Genomic DNA, 23228 nt, shown 5'->3' with positions numbered 1-23228 from the left:
GGAGACTCTAAATCTAAATCTAAATTGTTCATAGGTATGAATGTTAATGTGAATGTTTGCTTGTCCATATGTGCCCTGCGATTGGCCTGTCGCCCGAAGTCAGCTGGGATAGGCTCCAGCATGCCCCCCGCGACCCCCGCGAAAATGGATGGATGGATGGATGGATATATACAATAACATATAGAGGATGTTGACTGATGTAGGATTATGACTGTATCAGTTTCCAAAAGAGAGGTGATACTCCAAAGATGGGGGAAAAACATAACTTTAGTTGAAGCTAGTCCATCCCGTATGGAGTTGCTAAACCAAATCCTGAAAGAGAACCTCCACCAGGGCGGTTCTCTATCTCATTACCACGGTATCGTATCAGCCAAGCTCGTGTTTTGTAATTCACACTGTAAACGGAACATTCAGGGACCAACAGTGTAGGTTTTTCATATGAAAGGCCTGTTTGCGTTGACACACAGTTTCTGATGTTGCCTTTGAGGGGGGAAAACCTGATCGTGCCTCCCAGATGTAGCTAATCATCCAAAATACTGAGCGACCCCCCACTGTGAACAACAAGCACAACAATAAACACATTGTTGAATTAAGACCTCCCCAACACCGAACACACTGAGCACGATTATCTTTGAAAAGGCAGAACTTTGGATGCAGCTCTCAGCATGCGGATGTCCCTAATGAAATGGATGGAGTGTAAGTCATGACCGAACTGTGCAGCGACGAGCAAGAAATGAGTACAAGCAGCACTAATTGCGCTCTTATGTGACTTCGGCAGGAATAAACATTTACAGAGGCAAAAATTCAGCATTAAAAACACATCCTGTTATAATTGCAAACTCTCCTCGGAGGATATATTTATAGCAGGCGTATAAAAGATGATGTTATACAGCGGGCGGGGGGGGAAGACAACAAAACAAGGTACTGTGTTTTTACACTAATTAGCACCGTGTGTCGCCATCCCAGTGTGAATTACGTTCAAGATGACACTTGTGCGAGCGGCAATGTGTTGCGTAATCCCCATTACTGTCCCTCCACGCTTTTACACAGATCATCGCCGCTCCGAGCAGAATTGACGTAAGATCACCGAACATGGCAGAAGTGCTCGGTCGAGCTCTTCGTGACATTTTCCGTAGTTTGAAAAAACGAAAATCTCAAACTTTAGAAAATGAAAATGGTGGGAAAGCGTGTCACTTTTACAGAGAGACATCGCCACCGACTGGCCTGGCATGCATATTACAGCCCTTTCAGTAATTCCCGTATTTTACTGGGTCAGTTTCTTTGTTTTGTTTATTGGGAGCTTCACACTTACACTTCTCCTGTCAGAATCTGCACTGTAAATAATTGAAATTGCACCAAAATGCATCACTCTGTTGTAAACAGGAAGAAGTTCACTAGGCAACCGGCGAAACATGAAGCATAAATAGTCCTTAACTTGAATACAGTTGTCCCCCGTTTATCGCGGTTAATTGGACCGCAATAAGTGAATTTCCGTGAAGTAGGATTCAATATTAATAAATGGAAACATTTCGTAGTAGCAAACAACCTGTTTTGACTTTCTAAATATGTTTTTTAACCGTTATCAGAGCCTTGTAGACATGAAATAACACCCCTACATTCACCTTTACGCGCCTCTAAGCACAGCATGCTATTGAGCTAACTAGTTCGCCTCCAATTTATTTATTCTAACTTAAGAAAGGGTTTCACACAGAGAGGGGAAGAAGGGCAAACTAAGAAGCCAAAAACTAAAAATCATTTTACACGGAATGGGTGGAGAAGATGTTTTCACTGCGTCATGTCGGACATGCCATGGCTGAATCCATGCAGTGTTAAGCTAACGTCTCTTCACCGTAACATTACTGTCGCCTAGTGACCAGAATACTACATATGACTTGTCTTTCAAATATTAGTCCATAGTCACCCACGAAACGGCGATCATTTATTAATTAATAAATGTTTGAAAAACCGCAATAGAGTGAGGGAGAGATGTTGGAAGTGGGAAGTGGAGAGGGACGACTGTACTGAATTAACCCAAATGTAAGGTGAAGTTTGAAAAAGACATGTCGTCTTATATTCCACTGCTGGCCAAATGACTTCTCCGCAAGCAAATCACAGCTTTTCTCTCTGTCACTCACACACCAGTGACCTGGAGAGAGGCTACAGCAACGCGCTGGGAAAAAGTTTGAAAAAAAAGGTGTCTCATTACAATTTTTTCACTTCCTATACGATACCAATATTTCGGCCTTGAATATCAGCCGATACCAATATCAATCCGATATTGTTCCAGGTGCTCAATTAAGCTTTTTGGTGTCCCGTGGGAGTTTCCATGTGCGATGAGGTTGATCGTATTGAACTTCCGTTGTTCTGAGCCACCACGGGACACTTATGCATGACAAGTTTTGCACTCGGCTGCAACGTCTTTTTCGGTCCTTTAATGAAAAAATACTGCCACACGGCCGACATCACTCCTACCGCTTGCTACTTTCTTAACACGTTAGCACACACTGTTGTGATGCTTCATAGGAGTGCTGAGGAGGAGTCTGGAATCGACTGCTTGTATCGGAGTGCCAGTATCTGTGATTTTAGATGCAGGCCGATATAATCCAAGACTCTATATATATATATATATATATATATATATATATATATATATATATAATAACGAACTGATGTTATTGTTAAATTCAGCTTAGAAACATTATTTCAAAAAATCAAATACAAACCAGAGAGTTGTCTTATATTCGGGTCAATCCACTAATTATACGCACGTCAAATACAAAAAATGCATTATCAGAGGACGTCGCAAGCAAACGTCTTGACACGCTGAAAAGATGCGCTGCTCCAGTATGAATGAAGACATGCTAACCAAGCACATGCTAAACCGAAGACACATTTGAAAAGTTTACCAGTAATTGTCAAATGTATGTCATTTAGCGTCTTTTGTGATCGGTTCGTATGTCTAAAGTTTCTCTGCAAGTAAATTAATGTTTTATGGTGGCAACAGTTTGACCCTGGTACGGATTAATTCAATTTCCATCATTTTCTATTCGGAAAATAGATTCTAAATTGACCAGTGTCCCGGAATGGATTGCATTTAACCTCCAAGGTTCCACTGTTCAGAACTCTATTAAGTTCAGACAGTTTATCTATAGCCGGTAAAACAAGAGCTGAATGCAAACGTCCTTCTATCAATTGAAGCGCACAGAAGCTGGTTAACAGTGAGTGCGTGTGCGGGGAATGTTAAAAGCTTGGAGCCAGACACATTTTTGAATGCCATCTAAGAGGTCAGACAGGAAGTAGAGCTGAGATGGTGTACATACACACGCACACACAAAAAAAAACCTGACAGATTTACTGAAGAGCTGTCATCAAACCTCCACACAAAATGATTCCCATATATTTCGGCTTCTTCAATCGAGCTGTTGCGTCAGCTTTTTAAAATGTGCCATTAGGATTTGTCTGTTTCCTACAATGAAGTAAATGAAAGAATTAGAGCAGACACAATGTAGTATCTCTCCCTTGGGATGATTCAAGAGATGTCGATGCACGCCGAGGCCACATTCAGCCGCCGCTGGATTAGCTTCCAGCCGGTGAAAAAGCAGAAGAATTGAAATGCAAATAAGACGAGGATTACTGAGAGAGCATTCAACGGCTTCTCGGCTAACTGCCTGCAATACAGTGTCTGAGCCTGATGATTATCCTCTATTTACCTACTTTTGTTGATAGCTGGTTAATTAAGCATGTCAAAAAATGCCTAGTGATCAGGGAAAGAAAGAAAAAGCCTTGACAAGTGCAGGTCAGGCCGGCACGGTCTCCACTAGAGCGAGGCAATTGGAGGGCTAGGATTCTATAAAAATATATTTTTTAAAAAGAAAAGGTGCTATATGAGAAACGGAGTCGTCTGATCTTCAAAAGGATGCTCCTTGCTCACCTAAGGGTGTGAAATTTAAAGCAGCCGAGTTTCGGACATGAAAGGCCCAAATGTGAATTCACACTTGGTAATATCTGTAGGCTATTGCACTTAGAAATACTACTGGAAACATAACAGGTATAGAAATGTATAAGAAACGTTGCAAATGTTGATGCTAAAGCGTCACTGTTTACTTAGTCTTACAAAAATGCATTTGCATGAAAATATCCCTGACCAGACAAAACATTTGTTACACCTGCACTACGACGGCATGTTTATTATTGTAGCTCACATTGGTGTAAAACAGCAGCACAGAGGGCTGCTAACATTTAGTCCCTCACGCGCAGCTATAAATAATGGCAAAATATGTGTCATCCAAAAGGCACAATAGTCTTGATAACAAACCTTGTATAAAGTCCCATTAGATAGTGCACGTGTACTCCAATGTAGCGGCGTTCATTGCACTTGTTAGGGCGCGCCCTCTAGTGGCAACCAGCTCATTCAACAGCTTCTTGCTCCTTTTTCTTTCTTCTATCTACTCTTTATTTTGAATAAGCTATGTACAAACTCTTGTTACTTTACTACTACACATTCTTCGTCCCTTTTATCTACAAGAAAAAGTTGGAGTAAATAAAATCTGCTCCTCCCTGCTTTTTTTTCGGACATGTTAAATTGCACAAGGGTAAACACGTGGCATACTTCAATGTAACTTTGTTAGAAGGTTCGAAATAAACGAAATAACTAAACTCATATTTTTGCCACCGAAACATGATTTTCTCAACGGGTTTCATCCTGGTCACACTTTTGTTGCAGACAAACCAAGCAATTGTATTTCTTTTTTTTTTTTTAAACACAACACATACAGTAGTTACACGTGCAAATTGCATTGCTGAGCACATGATTAAGGAAGTGAGAAGGAACTTGATGGCACTTAATGCATCATAAATATAATGAATAAAACCTACATATTGAAAGTGGACTGAATAAGACAACAAAATGTGTTACAAATATTGCGAATTGAGTATACACCAGTGAAGAAGTCACCTATGAAAGGTTTTATTTCAAAATAAAACGAAAAACAAATCAGACATCATCATATATTTAATTTTACATATAGTTTTGTCATTTCACAAGGTGGTCATTTTCCCAGCATCATTACATGTATACTGACAAAAAAAAGTCAATAGAATACATTTTTGCAGTGCTTAGCACATACTCAAACTAAACTTTAACAATCAAGGTAGCAAAACCAATTATTTTGAGTCCCCCATCTGTCCTAGGTCAACTATCAAGGCTGTTGTAGACCTTGCAGTGAAGGTAGGCCATCTTGTCAGTCCTACTTTTCCTCAACAAAGGAACCCACTCGTGATTACAAAGCTCTACAACCTTATACCCTGCCAACTTCAGCTGCCTCCTCTTCATGGCCTGGAGGCCCAGTAGCTGCTGTGAGTGGTAGCAGTAGTGGTTCCTGCTGGGCACCTGGATGGCAAGTTTAACGATGGAGTCCTGTTGGGATGATTTTTTGATGCTTTGTTTGGCGAGCATTTCTGTGATGGTGGTCGTCAGGTTTAGCCCTGTAATGAACAATGCTTCACTTTCATCGGGCTCCACTACGGACGGAGTTTTAACTTTAGAAGGTGGGACTGTTGGAGCTGGGGAGTTTTTAGTATTTGTAAGCTGTGCTATAAGTTCATCTGTCACGCTTACTCCTACATTTATTCTTCCCCAAGAATGGTTTAGAGCGCTTTCAGAAGTGTTGTTCTGAGGAGATATTGTGGCCGTCTGCCATTCTGTGTTGACGGGTATGGGCCGACCAGTTTGGTCGAGGTGCACTTCAAGGTCGATGGATCGCATGTGGGGGAGAATCGTTCGCTTACAGACAAACTCATCTCCTCCCAGCAAATCCTGCAATGCAGTCTCCGCCCCCTTCACCTCCGGTTTCTCGCATATTTCCGATTGGATAAACTTCCACAACATTTCTGTCACCTCTTTCCTCAGTTTGGAGCTCAGTCGAGGACCAGTCCAGTGCGGCAGCTCCAGGGCCACGGTTCCATCTAAGGTGAACAAGTCTTTTTTCAGCTCCAACTGCGTCGACTTCAGTGCTAAGTTGACAAAGTCCGGACTCAAGGCTAATGCGATTAGATCCTCTGGGAACTGCGAGACAAAGGACAGGCCAAGGAGCCCAGTGAGCAGATGCTCTGGGTAGCGTTGGAATTCAGCCTTCCTTTGCCTGAGGGCCTCTGTAAGGCTTGGATATAAGCTCGGGCTCTGAGCGGGGAGGAAGCCTAAGTTGCCGAAGGCCCACAGCAGCTTGCAAGAGTCTTTACTCCGACAATGTGACACCAATGTTGGAATTTCCTTTGCGATTGCAACAAGGATGCGATCGTCACGGTAATGCAATGCTGAACAAGTCAGGGCCACGTGCATCAGCCCAGTGACACTCATCCTGCTAGCCCGGCGTGGCACCTCGTGCGTCATGGCCTGCATCCATGCCCTGTGAAGCAAGTAGCTGAAACGCAGGTATTTGAGCACATTGACCATCGCAAAGTCACTCATGTCCTCAATGTGCGAGTGCGCCTTATCAAAAAGACGAGTCACAGCGGCCTCAGACAGGGACGTTTGGGATTTAAAGAGGCCCAAGCATAATATGCCAACCTCCTCCGGCTGTAGATGGTGTAAGTGGTGCATGAGTAGCTGCTCTATCGACTGGATCAGGACTTTTGGGCAATGCCTCCCTTCTCCCATGATGTACAGCAGATGGACCAACTCAGGAACCCCCACTTGTCCGAGGTTCAAATGCACCAAGTCATAAAGGTGCTTCAGGAATTGGGGCACCTTCCTTCCAATTAAGCGCCACAAGTCTGCAGTGAGCAGCAACTGGTCGAAACTCATCTCACCCGCCCGGCGACTTAGCTCATCCTCAAAGTGCCCAAGGACTGTGTGGCCATGCGGCATTTCCAGCCACACAAACGAACGCAGCACATCAAGGAGCTCAGTGAGAGAAAAGAGACGAATGTTCTCTACTGAGTATCGAAGCAGCAGGATGAAGCGTTGGTCGCTTTTCACTAATGACACACTGTCCGCATGAACATGGCTGAGATCCACAAAAAAACGACACACATCGGATGGTTTCATGCTGCCTTTGAGGACACTCACTCTCTGGAGGAGATGCACAACATGTTCCCAATTTAAGGGAGGAGGCCGCTGGGTGAGGTCAAGGGTGACTGATGAATAGTCTGGTCGACACTTGATGAAGGCGCGCGTATCAACGTTAACATCAGCCGACACAGGTGTTCTGTGATGCGGAGGTGGAGCCGTTTTCGCTTGTGGTCCTTTGTTGAACGCCAAGTCCAGTAACGTGTTTTTGGAGCTGGAGAGATGCCGCGAAGAGCTCACACTGTAGCGATTGCTCTGTTGCCAGAAGGAAGGTGCGAGAGTGGTGAGACACTGTTCTTCGCCACCATTAACACTTTGACTGTGGGGGAGGCTAGATTTGCCCACTGAGGGATGATATGAGGACGGGTTGTAATGAAGTTTGTAGCCTCCATGGAGAGAAGCATCTGGTGGATGCGACTCTTCTGACCTTCTTTCCTGCTCATCCAACACCTCGTTGTCAAGTTTGCCCATAACACGATGAGCAAAACCCTTTCTCAAACCAGGAAGATGGCACAGTCTCGGCCTCAAGCGACACAGGACAGGGGCAGCCATGAAGCTATTGGTGAAAAACACAAATGCAAGAGTCGTTAAGAATGAGAATAAAGTTATAAACGTCTACGTATTGTGAAAAGCACAGCAGAGACTACAACTTTACTGTAGCTGCTAAATGCTAAATTGTAGCATATTCATTCATTAATTCATTAAAAAGGTGCTGTCCCTCTTTAGCTCTAAACTTCACTTTTTTCAATCAAAAAATATAAGAACAGCACCTCTGGATAGTATTTGTTACCAACAGTGACTTAAAAAGAGCACACAATTCAAAGTTAAAATAAAAATGCAGTTCAACCTGAATATAATGTTTGGCGTTCATGGCTGTCGCTCACTGCTGTCTCATAAACACGGAGATGTCCGGTATTTATGGATTTGACAAAAGCCTTCGATACAATTAATCACAATGTCCTAATTACAAACTTAGAAAGAATCAGAGGATTAACTTTGAACTGGGTTAAAAGCTACTTGGCAGAGAGGAGGCAATATGTGAAGCTATGAGAATATACATCTGCGAGCTTGAAGGTATAGTGCGGTGTACCCCAGGGGTCAATAGTGGGACCAAAACCGTTCAATCTATACATAAACGACATCTGTAAAGTCACGAAGGACTTGAAACTGGTATTATTTGCAGGCGATACAACCGCATTCTGCTCTGCAGACAGCACACAGGAACTAAAAAAAAGATTACAGAGGAATTAACTATACCAAAAAGATGGTTTGATAATAATAGACTATTCCTTAACCTAAGTAAAATTAAAATAATGCCATTTGGCAAGTACAAAAAGAATACCCGTGTGCAAATACAAATTGACAGCGTAGACATTGACAAGGTTTGGTTTGGTTTGGTTTAGTTTATTTGAACATGAAGGTTACAATGGAATACATCTCGTGAATCATTCTTTGACAGTTCCACATGTCCAAAAGGAGTAGGAAGAAGCAAAGCTTATTTAATCCTACCCCCCATCCATTCTACATCTAGTACAGTACATGTAGTTCACTTCCTGGATTCCATGTCATGTTTTCAGTGATAGTCAGGATAACACATAATAGATAACGGTGAGAGGTAAACGAAAATAAATTTCTCGGGGTCATAATAGATAATAATATGAACTGGAAATAACACATTAAAAATATACAACATAAAGTGGCAACAAATACCTCAACACTGAATAAAGCAAAATTCATTCCAGACCAAAAATCACCAAACGTGGTTCAAACGTTAACGCCCCCTGTGCAGTACCTAACCATGGCAGACAGGAAACTGCACTACTAGCTAGCGAGCTATTTCAACTGTGTGTGGATTCGCCGTAACAATACATTTCAAGCAGTAAGTATAGTACGATAAATAGTAGTTTTACTAACATGTTACATGCAAACAAGTCACCGAATAAAGACCTACTATATGGATTTTAAGTGTGATATCGCACAGAGCTGACCTTCCTACCTGTTCTGCATGTTTCTATGTAACAATTTAAAACGTACACAACGTAAAATACAGCAAGTCTCTAAAAGGAGTCATAAAACTCACCTTTATGTGGCCGACAAGAATATGTTGGCATGTAGCTGTAACATGTGAAGCGGCCATGCAGTCTACAGAGACTAAGGTTATATCATGCCGTCAAATTCGTCATACCGGAAAGCAGGAAGCTGTTTGACCTTCAAAATAAAACAGTGCAACTCGTAGCGGCGCGGTTTTCGGTGTAAAATAACCAACACGAGTGAGCGCTTTTCATTTCACACGTATTAAAGTACGAATAATTATGAATACAGTGTTTTTGTTGTCCGTTTAAGATATTAACTGCATGGACGTTTTTGAAATAGTTTTTTAAATGTGAAATATCCCGGCGAGTTACAAGCACTTCCGGTGAAAGAGGCCATAATTGTATTAGTATGACCTATGGCAACCGGGTAGTTCCAAACATGACGCAAAAATATAGTTTATGTTACTTTTTCTAACTTGCATACAATTTTACATTGACATGCTGCACTTATTGTCAATCCACTACTCAACACGTCTAAAAAGGACCAGGAAGAAGCAGACCTTATTAAATCCTACTCCTATATTACAGTAGTTACTAATTCAGTTCTAGATTTGTTCTCTCTCTGTGTCCATATACACAAATAAATGTATTGCTCAATAAAAGTTTGATATAATAGATTTACAGAATGTTTATCGAGGATGTACTTTATTTTATGTATTATTTTATTTATTATTATGTATTTATTTTATGTATTATTGCAATTAATTTTGATATTTTGTTCTGTATATCGTTTATAGGTTGTTTCCAGTTTAGTTTATCGTCTATAATAACTCCTAAAAGTTTGCTTTCATTTACTCGTATTGTCTAGCAGAATGTGGGTTTCTTTACATTTTTTATGATTTCCAAATATTATATATTTGGTTTTATTTAGGTTTTGTGATAATTCAAATGTAGATGACAACAAATGCAGTGTATACACGACTTAATATCTCTTTTTGTTTATTCTCTATTCAGATTGAGAACGACTGTTGATGTAGCCTAATGGATAGCTTTGTTATGGGTTTTCAGATCTTTTTAATTACAATACATTGTATTATAAATACATACAGTGATACTACAACAACTAATCAGAATTAATCGGCATGGCCTTTACACGTCACTTATACAGAGGTACAAGGGAAATTGTGCAATCACCCGTCTATACAAATACAACATAACATACAATAAGACAAGGGTGTAGACAGGACAGGATGAATGGGAGATGAAAAGGGGGGATAGGAAAGGGAACATTAAGAGTAGAGGGGAGGAAAAAAAAAGACCATTCCAAACGAAGCTCCTATGGGGCAGCACATTTGGGGACTGGCAAAAAACCTACACAACACAGGCACAAATAAACACACTTTTGCAAAAAGGAACTCGAGGACTTGCACCAGGGGAGGAGGGAAAGGGGAGTGGAGGTGTTTCCAGCACAGGGCGGCAGCCAACCACAGCCATATTCCGGCGCCAGCTGTGGACCCGGCCCACCAGCACTGCGGGAAGGCTGGCGAAGGCGTGGGATGAAGAAAGGGATCTTAGTGCGTATGTGCATGTATGAGAGTGCCCTTGGGTGTGTGTGTGTATGTGTGTGTGTAAGGCCTGAAGAAGTTCGCCCAGCCTAGTGCCCAATCATGGAGCCAAGAGCGTCTCACTGCCGCAGTCTCCTGGAGGAGTTGTTCCAACACCGACCTTGGTCGAGACAGATGCTGGGGGGGAGGCCGAAATGCAGATTAGATTGTTCGAGTTAGTGTGGTAGCCGCATTCCAAAAGACTCGGCTAACCTGTTGTCCACTCGAGTCTCTTGATCGATCCATCAATCATGACGGGCAGCTGCTGGGCACTTGGACTGCTGTGTCCGTCTTCCGAATTTTGTGATACACCCGGGCAGTGCCTAATCCCAATCAGCAACAATCCTATTATCAAGGTGAGAGGCGAGAGGCTCTTAAAAGTATGAGCCAGGACAAAAACAAGACATAAGAAGCAAAGCAGGGAACATAAGAGAGAGGAGAGGGAAAAAGATGCAACCTCCTTTGTTGAGAGCCAGCAGAAGACTTTGCTAAAACCTAGCGATTAAACGATTGTAGTTAGCTGAAGCAGTGGTGCATAAAACAAAATTTAATTTCTCTCTGTCTCTGGTGCCAAGCACTTAACAACAAATACGATACAGAAGAACTTTTGTTAAAATACAACGTACAAGAATAATTTACAAGAGCATTATCAAATGAGTTTTTTTAATGTTTGGCTAAAATGTCAATATGTTATTAACCAAATAATAATCATCATAATACAAATGAAATGCATCGACACCTTCTTCACAGAAGTACAGATGATGTCTCAAGAAGCCTTTTCCTCGTCTGGAACACACAAAATAAACTTTACAACAATTTGTCCCAAGAATATTTCCAAAATTGTTTTTGCAACAACAAAAAGCCTACGGGTATTCTTTGCAATCATGTGTTGTTTTATTTTGTCACTCAATCATAACTTAACCTAAAAAATGTAACAAAACAATAACTTAACAACAATGATTTCTTAGAATATGACAATGAATTTGAAAAACTACAGAACAAAAATAATTCTCAAACACAATTTTATATGAATGGGTTTTGTTTCAATTCAAAACCCTGATAATAATAATAATAATAATAATAATAGTATTGAATAACCTAGTATTTGAATAACCTTGCAACATTCTAAATTAAAAAATAATTACAACCAACTCATGATGGCTATTCTTGGGAATTCTTTTTAACAACAAAAAACATATAATTACAAATAATTACAGCATACTAATTTTCACAATTGTCACAATTTACCAAATGTCTTTGTTGTTTGGCTACTAAAATTATGACATTATTACCAGCACGTGAGGGCATTTAGATCTACAATTCTATCTGCCCTAATGGCTGGACAGGACAGGGGGGGAAAAAAAGTAAATAGTTACAAATTTGCATGAAAAGCTTTGACCTATTTTGGCCTAGTTTGTCTATTCAGATTATATTTATGTAGCTGTTCATTGAGGTTTACATAAATTAATTTAAATAATAAACATTTCACGTAACGTATTTTTACATTAGTAATTCATTTTTTACAATACGCATTATTTGGTAATAAATTCAGACAAGATAAAAATCTGAGGAGCCACTTGGGAGACGAAAGAGTCGTTTTTTTTTCAGTGAGCCGCGCAAAAAGAACCGGATCTTTAAAAAGAGCCGACATTTCCATCACTACTATCTAACCACGCTACAGTTGTCCCACCTACCTACTCGTTGAGCATGAACTCGTGAAGCCTGCTCGAATGAGAGACGGAATGTCTTATAAGACACCCCGGGCGGTCCAGTTGTGATCGATTCAATGCCCTGAGAATACAATGATACATGATACATGGATACATGATAATAATCACTGGCACAGGATGGGTATAGTGTATTCATAGTGTGTAGTCATATTAAGAAAATTGTAAAATGATTAGCATATTCGTCTTTATTGCATACAATTCAGCAAAATAAAGTCAATCAAACAATAGTTTCATGCAATGTATTTAAAAAACGACAACAGAGATATTTATGAAAATAAACATAGAAGAGAATTGAAAAATATCGATCTCATCAGATATTTATGAAAATAAAAATAGAAAAGAAGTGAAGTGAAAAATATCGATCTCATCACGCTGGTGTCGATTTGATACCGATACTCCTAGTAGCGATAATATCAATATTAGTATTGAACCGCCCACCTCTTACAGATAGTTTGTTGCTTGTGAAGGAAGTACTTTAGTTTTATGCTAATGTCGTTAGTGTTGGCCTCCAGTGTTCATGCGGGGGCGGGAGGGGTTTGAGGAGGAGGAGGAGGAGGGGGAGCCGCCCTTCATTGAGCACATGCTCAAAGCTGGACTCTCTACTCGCGCCACTTTCGCAATCTTACTACCATTCACAAACACTCCACTAAGCATCATAGTAGTAGCAGCACCACCACCACATGGTCTAGCTTTGCTTCCCCCACCCCTTACAAGCTCCATCTTTTTATTTCCTCACTTTTACACCACAGAGTGATCAAACGGTAAGTGTGTTCAAGTGTTTTTTGTTTGTTTTTTGCTCTTGCAAGCTAGTAGTCCACACGCGTGTTGTTACGGGAAGAAACCTGTTGTTAGCCTTGTTGTTCCACGGAAACATTTAGACTGATTTAGGTGGAGTAAAAAGTGTCTCACTTGGCTGCTTTTCACATTTTGGGAAGGAGTGTTGTCGTGTGGCGTGGTTTACTTCTCCTGCATGGGTGAGGGAGATTTGAAAAGCATGTGTTGCTGCTGCTGCACCCTCCACTCGCTAGCCGTGGTCAAATGTGCCGTTCTTATTTCGGTTTACCGTCGCCTCCTAACTTCCACACTCGATCCAAACACATAGTCGGCGACCCGTTGTTAAATGTTTCAAATTATAGCGAGTTTGTCCTCGGAAGCCTTTAAAAGTATATCCAGAACAAAGCGGCAGCACATGGGGAGGTTGAAGCAGGCCTCACTCGAGCTAGCGGCTAATGCTAATGGCCAAACATGAAAGCCAAATTGCCTTACTCTCAAAACCAAACCTTTTAAACATACTTTTAAAGAATCGCAACACTGTCAAAGCCCACATTCATTACCTCGACATATACATATTGTTTGCTACTGAGTTGTGATGCGAGGTGAACGGGGGTGGGGGGTTAGCAAGCTAGCGGCTATGCTAATCGACAAACAAGACAACATGGATGCATTACTTGGCTTTTACATGAAACTATCCATTTACAACAACCATTACATAATGAACTACCCCGCAATCATTACATATTGGATTACAAACAACTGCATGTTTGGCTAACCCGCATCCGTGTGTCGTATTCTTCAGCTAGAGTGGAGTTGTCGTGTTTCACAACGTGGGTATGGGTGGGGTGGGGGCGCTTTACACGCCACTCCAACACTATTTAAATAACTATTGTAGCTGGTGTCGTTAAGCACTTGTCGTTCTTGAGTGTTTTCCAGGCAGTAGATGCTTATGCTGAGAACGCTAACAACTTATGGGCGCCATGTTAGTGCGTGCGTACGTGGGGGAGGGGCGCAAAGTGTTGTTCTCTAGTGGTGCGTTCAATGTCAGCTTCGCCATTGGAGACCAGGAACTTCAGTTTGCTGTCTAAAGGCCTACAAGAATGGGAAGTTGCACTGCATCCATGAAGAACTCCACTGTGGCACAACTCCAAAGCCGCCTCCTTCTGAATGGAATTCACAACATTAATTGATCCTTTTATGTCCAAGAATCACGATCCAATGCACGTCCTCATCCACACTACCTAATACACCTTTATACAATTTTTCAAATAAGACTAAATAATGAACTCATGTACAGTACTAATATTCAGAGCTGTATTGTTGACGTAAGTAGTAACAAGGGTGTAAGGAATACAGTATTTAGAAACAATGGCATATAACACACAGCCTGTGACCCTAGTGAGGGCAAGCGATACAGAAAATGGATGGATGGGGTATTACATCGCTGACTATTGTAGGATAAGTTCTGTTTTTTAGGTCAAACTTAGCTGCAAGCAAGATGAAATAAAACGCTGCAATTTTATAGGTTTAAAGACACATACGAGAGCGTACGCAACATTTCAATGCTCGTACATCAATTTTAGCATGTTGATCAGATTGTAGATGTAAAAAAATTAAACAAAAAAAATGAAGATTGCAGTTGGATTTTACAGGAAACATTTAGTAGACAATTTTATTCAACCATTCAAATTTATGAGTGATAAAATGACTATCAACACTTTTTATGTCTGTGTATTCCACACAACTGCATTAACAAAACATTAAGTTGATGCAACATTAACTTCATATTTTGGTGATTAACTAAACCAAATATTAGTCACTGCTCATCAAGCACGTTCATTTCATGTACTGTATATTTCAATGAATAGTTGTTGCGTTTCTGCATTCAAAATGTCACCAACACTTCCAATATTCAGTCATGTTTTGCACAGCTACATTGTGTTACATTGGTAACATTCTTTGTATGGGTAGCTAAACCTAGCATTTTAGCTTTCACGAGACAATTTCATACATAGCTTGGTTGATTTTCTGTTAAATATTTTCAGAAGTTTCACATTTCTGAATATTCTGAACTCCTGTTTCAGAGTTTTATTGAGCCAGATAACACTGCCCATGTCAAAGTGGAGGTATGCACGGATGTTGCTCAACTTCCCAGAACAGACCTTGCGTTCGTCAGGCAGCTAACCAGTTGAGACTGACTCAACAGCACCTCTGCTGGCTGTAGCCAAGTAGTGCATTCCATTTTGACTCCATTATAGTATAATGTTAAATGTGCTGCTGTGGGAAAACAGTTGAACTCATTGACACACCCTTGATTTGTGTTTGTTTTCAGGCACTAGTGCACACCTGGGCTGCTGGAACCACCTTATCCTGGTTTAACCACGGCTTCATACCTCTGGATCTGTTTGATGCCACTGTAGTGTCAAAGTGCTTACAGTGCAGGTAGTCTTATGATATCTACTGCAGTGGAGGCACTTTCAGCACTATCCTGACACTTGTATCTAAAGTATCTCAAAAGTCTTTAACACACCATGGTCTTTGTGGGCAGTAACACGGCCTCTTCATAAGCTACACCTTTTATATATTGTGTGACTTCCACTGGTGCTTATGCTAAGGTGCATCTAGTGCAGATAGTGAAGTAGACATGCACCTACTGCCCTAAGTGCTCCTTCTGGCATAAGGAGTTGGGACTGCTCCACTTTACTCCTAGTGGTAAACAAGCAGCAGCGACGGGTGCGCTGTTAGCTTTGCGTGGTTGCGCTGCAAGAACAGCCAAGTTGTGCAAATCTATGCAAAGCTGACGGCGTCCTGTGTTTCACATCGCAACGCCGGCACAAACTTCCATCAAGGCTCCAGTGGTGTTAAAGTGCTTATAGTGCAGGTAGTGTTATGACAATCTACTGCAGTGTGAGCACTTCAACTACCGCTTGATGCGATTCCAGCAAAGGCGCCGCAGGACGCTCGCTTGTCGACATGTGGCTCTCTGGTTAGTTTTGCTGGTTTGCTGTCAGCTTTCCTCTGTGTGCTGTGCAAATCCATGCAAAACTGATCACGGACTCAACGCCAATATGAACCAGATTTGATCCCGGTCTAAGCAGGTTGGGAGATGTGGCAATACTCTGGATGGATGCAGTATTGCACTTGTCCCGGCCTGTTGACGACACCGGGAATTGGTCTTCTACTGAGCCATCCACGTGTTCACCCCGGATGTGTTGCATTCGTGCATGTAGTTCTTTGAAAGAAAGAAGTATCATTGAAGAGTGTGTTCTTTTAAATATTGTATACATTGGTTGCAAACCTGCTTTTAAAAAAAAAATGTCAGAAAATTGTAACAGGTTAACCATCCGCTATATATACAGTACAGTAACTGGATATGGCCATGTATGTATTTTATAATATGCATTATTCACTGAGAGAATAAATCACGATAAATAATGTGGTTCTGCGCTTAATTTTTTTTGCTATAGCTTTTATTTTCCCCCTTGGCCCGTAATCTCTTGACAGTTTTGTGGAAATGTGTACATTATTGCAAAATATATAGCAGCTTTGTTCAAGGCGTAGCATAATAGAAAAAATACACGGCTAAACAATTATATTACAATATACACGTCCTCAAAATTACTAAACCCTCATAAATGAATTAGAGAAGTTGTAGTAGTTTGCATTGGCCAACAAAACACAATATTTTACTAATACAAGCAGGTAATACTATCTTAAGTTGACCATCTGTTACAAATGTACAATTTGAAAATTTGTCTTACGTTGAGGGTTGAATAATTGTAGGCAGCATATATAATTATAAAAACATACTATAATATGTACAAAAAATCTATTTTGATTTCAGAAAAGCAAAAAGTGCCATCATTTAGCTTGAGATAAATGAAAAACTTTTGAAATCATGCCTTTTATTGTGCAGTTATGCAGTTTTCCAACAGAGGGCAGCACGTATACACAATACGATACTAGTAATTCCGATATATACAGTACAGTTAAGGAAATATGAGTATTAAAGTATCAGCAACTTGATCTCTTTTTAGTTTACATAATGCCATGAATCTTCATTCATTTATAAGTAAGATTGTGTTTTTTCATTATGCCCAGAAGAGGCATCCAGACGTTGCACTGCAGGTATAGTGTTCCCTCTGTAGTTAAGTTCTATTACAATCGGTATTAATGAACCTATCCTCATGTCACACAAATGCTTTCGAAGCTGCCAAGCAGCCTCCCTCTGGCCAGTGAGCACATTCCGCAGTGATGTGCTGTGCTTCCAGAAGTGAGATGCTCACTGGGGTGTACACCTTTCATTATGGTGTCCTCTTTGCTTTGACAGTCAAGATGAATGGGACGCATCCAGGAAGGACACCCACTCAAAGGATGCATTTCCGCCTGTCATCCTGTGCAGATTGCTGGGAGCCGCCTCTATTTATCCTGGTGTCTCCGTGCAAGCAGTTTCCTTGATTAAATGTAAGGATGCGTCTTGATTGTGTGGATGTCAGGTGCATCTCACGTGATTGTCCATTCTTATATGTTGTTACTTTGTTACTAGAAGATAGAAGATCTGTTTTCCATGTTTGAATCTTAAGTGTCCTTTTTGTCCGGGCAATCAAGTTGGACAGAATATACTTTATATCACAAACTGAGGTGCAGTTTTTCTTGATGTACAGTGGTGTGAAAAGTGTTTGCCCCCTTCTTGATTTGTTATTTTTTTGCATGTTTGTCTCACTTAAATGTTTCAGATCATCAACCAAATTTAAATATTATCCAATGACAACACAACTGAGCACAAAATGCAGTTTTTAAATGAAAATTTTTATTATTAAGGGAGAAAAAAAATCCAAAGCTACATGGCCCTGTGTGGAAAAGTGATTGCCCCCTAAACCTAATAACTGGTTGGGACCCGCTTAGCAGCAACAACTGCAACCAAGCGTTTGTGATAACTTGCAATGAGTCCCTCACAGCGCCGTGGAGGAATTTTGGCCCACTCATCTTTGCAGAATTGTTGTCATTCAGCCACATTGGAGGGTTTTAAGGTCATGCCACAGCATCTCAATAGGATTCAGGTCAGGACTTTGACTAGGCCACTCCAAAGTCTTCATTTAGTTTTTCTTCAGCCATTCAGAGGTGGACTTGCTGGTGTGTTTTGGATCATTGTCCTGCTGCAGAACCCAAGTTGGTTTCAGGTTGAGGTCATGAAGAGATGGCCGGACATTCTCCGTCAGGAGTTTTTGGTAGACGGCAGAATTCGTGATTCCATTTATCACATCAAGTTTTCCAGGTCCTGAAGCAGCAAAACAGCGCCAGACCATCACACTACTATTTTACTGATGGCATGATGTTCTTTTTCTGAAATGAAGCGTTACTTTTATGCCAGATGTGATGGGACACACACCTTCCAAAAAAGTTCAAGTATTTTCCCAAAGGTTTTGGGGATCATCAAGATGTTTTCTGGCAAAATTGAGATGAGCCTTAATGTTCTTTTTGTTCAGCAGTGGTTTTTGTCTTGGAACTCTGCCATGCAGGCCGTTTTTTCTCATGATGGAGTCGTGAACACTGACCTTAACTGAGACAAGTGAGGCCTGCAGTTCTTTGGATTTGTATCCATTTTACAGCACTTAAACAGCAAAGCAATTAGGGATGTTTTCGTTTTGTTTTTTTGCAGGTGTCTTTTGCTTATCAGCAGTACTAATTTCCCATTTGTCAGAGAGCAACTGACTCATTTGACAGAACCCTGTCAGTCCCCTGAGAAACTAATTCAGCAAATTGAATTTTTTAGCGGGGACCTTGCTTGTGTGTCAATGATGTGTCTCAGTGGGCTGATCAAAATGTGCCAACCAACTAAAAGAGAATAAATAAATAAGAGCGCATGTGTCAGCCATCTTGCTGAGGCTGCACTTCAAGTCACCGGCCTTCACTCTCGCCGAGGTCCGCGTTCCATCAGCTGACCTCTAATCATTTAACAGCTCCATCTACAACCGCGGGATGAACTCCCGCTATAAGTATGCACAGGGAACACTACCACACTGTCAAATTTATGCAAATGCACTTTTGAATTGACCATGGAAAACAATTAATTTTCCGGGCAGGTTTGATGAGGAGTTTTTACAAGCAGCTTCATGGCGGGACTTTGCTGACGGCGTGGCTTGTGAAGAAAGACGTGGACAGAAGTCAGTTGGTGTACACCCCCGAATAAAGCAGGTGTGTCCAAAGTGCGGCCAGGTGGTCATTTGTGGCCTGCTAAAAAAACCCCAAAAAAACCAGCAAAAATGGAAATGAAATAATTTTACAAAAATAAAGTCAAAATATTAAGAGAAAAAGTTGTACAAGTTTTTGGAAAATTAGGTTACAGAAAAAGTTACCAAAATAAATGGTAAATATGGGAATGAAGTCATTAATACAGGAAAACAAATTACAAGAAGAAGTTGAAGTAGTTGGAACAATGAAAAAAACCAGCAGAAATGTGAAAAAAACAGCTGCAATTTTACGAGAATGAGGTAAAAATATGAACAAAAAAGGGTTGTATTCTAACCAGAAAAAAGTTGCAAATTTACTTGAATAAACTTGTAATATTATGAGGAAAAATGATGTAATTTTAGTTGAAGTAATTAAAAAAACATCAGGTAATATTATGAGAAACAAACAAAACAAAATAAACTTGTAATTTTTGAAAAAAATTAGGTTACTTTACTGGAATAAAGTCAACATATTAAGAAAAGCAAATTTACAAAGATTATTTCAAAAGAAGCCGTATGGTGGAAAAGTGGTTAGCATGTTGGCCACACAGTCAGGAGATCGGGAAGATCTGGGTTCGAATCTCCCTTGGGCATCTCTGCGTGGAGTTTGCATGTTCTCTCCGTACGTGCGTGGGTTTCCTCCCACATTCCAAAAAATGCATGTTAGGTTAATTGGAGACTCTAAATTGTCCATAGGTATGAATGTGAGTGTGAATGCTTGTTTGTCTATATGTGCCCTGCCATTGGCTGGCCACCAGTCCAGGGTGTACCCCGCCTCTGGCCCGAAGTCAGCTGGGATAGGCTCCAGCATACCCGCGACCCTAGTGAGGATAAGCGGCATTGAAAACAGATGGATGGGTGGATAGATATTTCAAAGCAGCGAAGCAGCGTCTACTGGCTCTCAACTTAGACCCAAAGACATCGCTACAAAGACTCCGTTTTCTGTCAGCATTTTTTACCTGAGGACTATGCTACATTTACCAGCCCAACGGGGAGCACAGGTCTTGCAGCCATCTAAATGAGAGCGGACATTGTAACTGACTGTTTTCATTATACTGTTATCCATGAGACATTTAACACTAGCGCTAAGGGGGGTAAGAGGGCGTCTTACCTGATAACCTGTAGCTCATCCTCCATATCCAGGCTCAAAAGATAAGGTTCTGGTTCCTCCTTTTTCCAAAAGTAGTCGTCGATGGCGGCGGCTCTCACGAAGTCTGCCGTGATTAGTAATAGCAAACAGACACGCTGTTTCTATGCTGCTGTTGTTGACAGAAGTAACGTTAATAGAATCAATACACCTAGGAAAGATGTTCCGGTAAAGTTTAAAATGATCAAAATAAGGCAAAATACTGTAAGTATTACGTGTCATCGTGAATGTGCCTGGTCACAGCATGTATATAAAACTATAAAACCTTGGTAGAGGTTTTTTAGAGCGCTTTGTCGTCAAAATAGACGTGTCCCTTGACGTGCATTGTTAGCTCCCTCATCCTAACTCGTATTCGCTCTCTCTTTAGAACACACACAAAAGGGAAAGAAATATGTGTTCATGTTTTAAATAAGGATTGTAGACGATGGGCAAAATTTAAAAAAAAGTATTCCTTTAAGTCGAATCTATGGCTTAATTGGAGGGACAAAACTGAATAAGATCCTACATAAACAAACAATGACAACGTCATCAAGTCACATAAGGAACATGTGGTTTAACATAGTGAAAGTAACCCACACGTGCACGCATTTCACTCAGATTTGAGAGGATGTGATTAGAATGTGAGTCGTCATAAAGGATATTATGTACAGTACTCTGCACAAGCCTTAGGCTATAATGAGACTGCAATGCTGTAATGATCATTTGTTGACCTCTGTACTTTTATTAGTCCTAAATCAGAAAACCGAAAACAAAAATATCATATTTTGCATAATTTCCTTTCAAAATATTTTTTCACCGAGCACTCATTCGAGACCCTGACCTTTTGTAGACCACGCATCCGGCGACCGTAGGAGACTCGGGATGTTATTTGGAGCATTGACGGTACTTTTAAGTACGTCTGACCACCACCAGGCAATATGATGACACTTCCAGCGCATGAAATAACTCTTAGTTAGTACTGTATTTTACTCAAATACTGTAGTATCCATGGCTGTATACGTACTCAATGCAGAGAGTAGCAGTCTTGTTTAGTACCAGGATGTGCATCTACAAGGTTTAAGCATGATGCTGATGTTGAGGTGAGCCGTATTGCGATACATCCATTCACGTTTGCAGTTGCTGCACGGCTGTAAGACCCTGCTGATGCTTTACTTGGTTGCCTTAAGTTTGCTTTGTTTTTTTCGGAGGCCACTGTTACATTGGAGTTTTTGCTCTATTGTGTTTAGTTTGGCTAAGCAGGTGTATCGGCTGAAGTCCATTAGGTATCTTTTAATGGCTTTGGAGTGAATGGATGGGGATGAAATGGATCTAAAAGGGTCACATGAGTTAAAACCACAAGCGAAAATATGTGTGAGTGTTATATGGCTTTAAAAATCTACAATGTACCATCTGGGATTTTTTTTTTGTTTTTTTTTTTTACTCAAGTGCACCATGCGTGGATTACAGTGCAGAAAAAAACAAAACAGGAAGTGGCTCGCACAGAACAAACCCTGCAAATATTTTCTGAATGACAGATGGGGGATCAAGCCAAACCCAACACAGAAATCCCTCTAAAGTGTTCTTTTTAAAAAGCCTAAAAGTCAATTGTTTTATGTGGTCTTACGTTTTGATGGAGTACTTCTATAAAAAGATGAAGGAGGCCACACGTCCGTGTTTATTTACACAATAAACAGCAGATGCGTTTACGCTGTGTTGTTTTCTGAGCTACATGAGGTCATCCATAAAGGGGCATTGGGGTCACACGCACAACAGTAGTAAAGTTACCAGATCAAATCAGATTTGTTGGAATATATATTTATATAGATACAAGCATGTTAATTCTTGCAGTAATTGACCTTATTGTTATAGGGAAAAGAGACTCGTATTATTACGTCAGTGAAGTAAACACATCACTAAATTAGAACATTTTGGAACCTTGGTTAGCGTAATTAATTTGTTCCAGAACATCCGACTCTAACCCGAACGGACGCTAACCGAATCAATTTTTCCTATAAGAAATAACGTAAATCCAATGAATCCTTTCCAGAAGTCCAAAAATGTTAACGCAAAACACGTTTTTATCGTTTTGCCATTTTAGTTTGACGTGCAGAAAGTAATTAGAAATGCATACAAATGCATATAAATGATGGATGAAAGGTAGAAATGAACTTTTAAGGTTATTTTTATCTTCTTTGAAGAAAAATACACGATGCGGCCGCGCGATCAACCACCGCCACCTGCCTGTCGTGACATGACTTGTGTCTTGAACTCAATAGTGTTTCTCACCTCAATACTGTAACCCAAACTGGAGTCCAAGAAAGTTGCAAGTGAGAAACACTATTGAACTCAAGACAAAACAGGAAGATGGTGTCCAAGGGGTGTCTCGCTGCCACATCGTGTCTTTGGGAACAGTGGCCTTTAATGAGGGTAAAAGTAACCTTAAATGTTATTCATCATTTATATGCATTAAGAATTGTTTTGTGCATGTAAAACTATCATTATAAAACTATAAAAGCATATTTTTGGTTAATATCTATATTTTTTTGAATTAACAAAGGATAGAAAAAAGAAATAACAACCCGAGCTCCACTCGAGTCTCGGTCCACAACACCCAAAGAGACAAAAACCCACATAAAACAGTCGAAAAGAGAAAACACACAAATAC

At 40.6% G+C, this 23228-nt stretch overlaps 1 protein-coding gene across 1 annotated transcript; it reads right to left on the bottom strand.

Moving 5' to 3' along the window:
* Positions 1–4977: 4977 nt before the first annotated feature.
* Positions 4978–9252, bottom strand: LOC129187678 (FAST kinase domain-containing protein 5, mitochondrial). Its single transcript, XM_054787280.1, has 2 exons — positions 9147–9252; positions 4978–7622 (listed from the first exon to the last, which is right to left on the bottom strand). The coding sequence occupies exon 2, from the start codon at positions 7616–7618 to the stop codon at positions 5192–5194; it is 2427 nt and encodes an 808-aa protein (XP_054643255.1). The 5' UTR covers positions 7619–7622; positions 9147–9252; the 3' UTR covers positions 4978–5191.
* Between the last annotated feature and the right edge of the window lie 13976 nt (positions 9253–23228).

The sequence above is a fragment of the Dunckerocampus dactyliophorus genome, chromosome 9, assembly GCF_027744805.1.
Source record: "Dunckerocampus dactyliophorus isolate RoL2022-P2 chromosome 9, RoL_Ddac_1.1, whole genome shotgun sequence".
Lineage (NCBI taxonomy): Eukaryota > Metazoa > Chordata > Actinopteri > Syngnathiformes > Syngnathidae > Dunckerocampus > Dunckerocampus dactyliophorus.
The sequence above is the reverse complement of the archived record's forward strand: the minus strand, read 5'-3'. Positions and strand labels throughout refer to the sequence as shown.

What these genes read in the sequence shown, in the direction of transcription:
- LOC129187678 (XM_054787280.1), bottom strand. Translation starts at nt 7,618, where the DNA reads ATGGCTGCCCCTGTCCTGTGTCGCTTGAGGCCGAGACTGTGCCATCTT.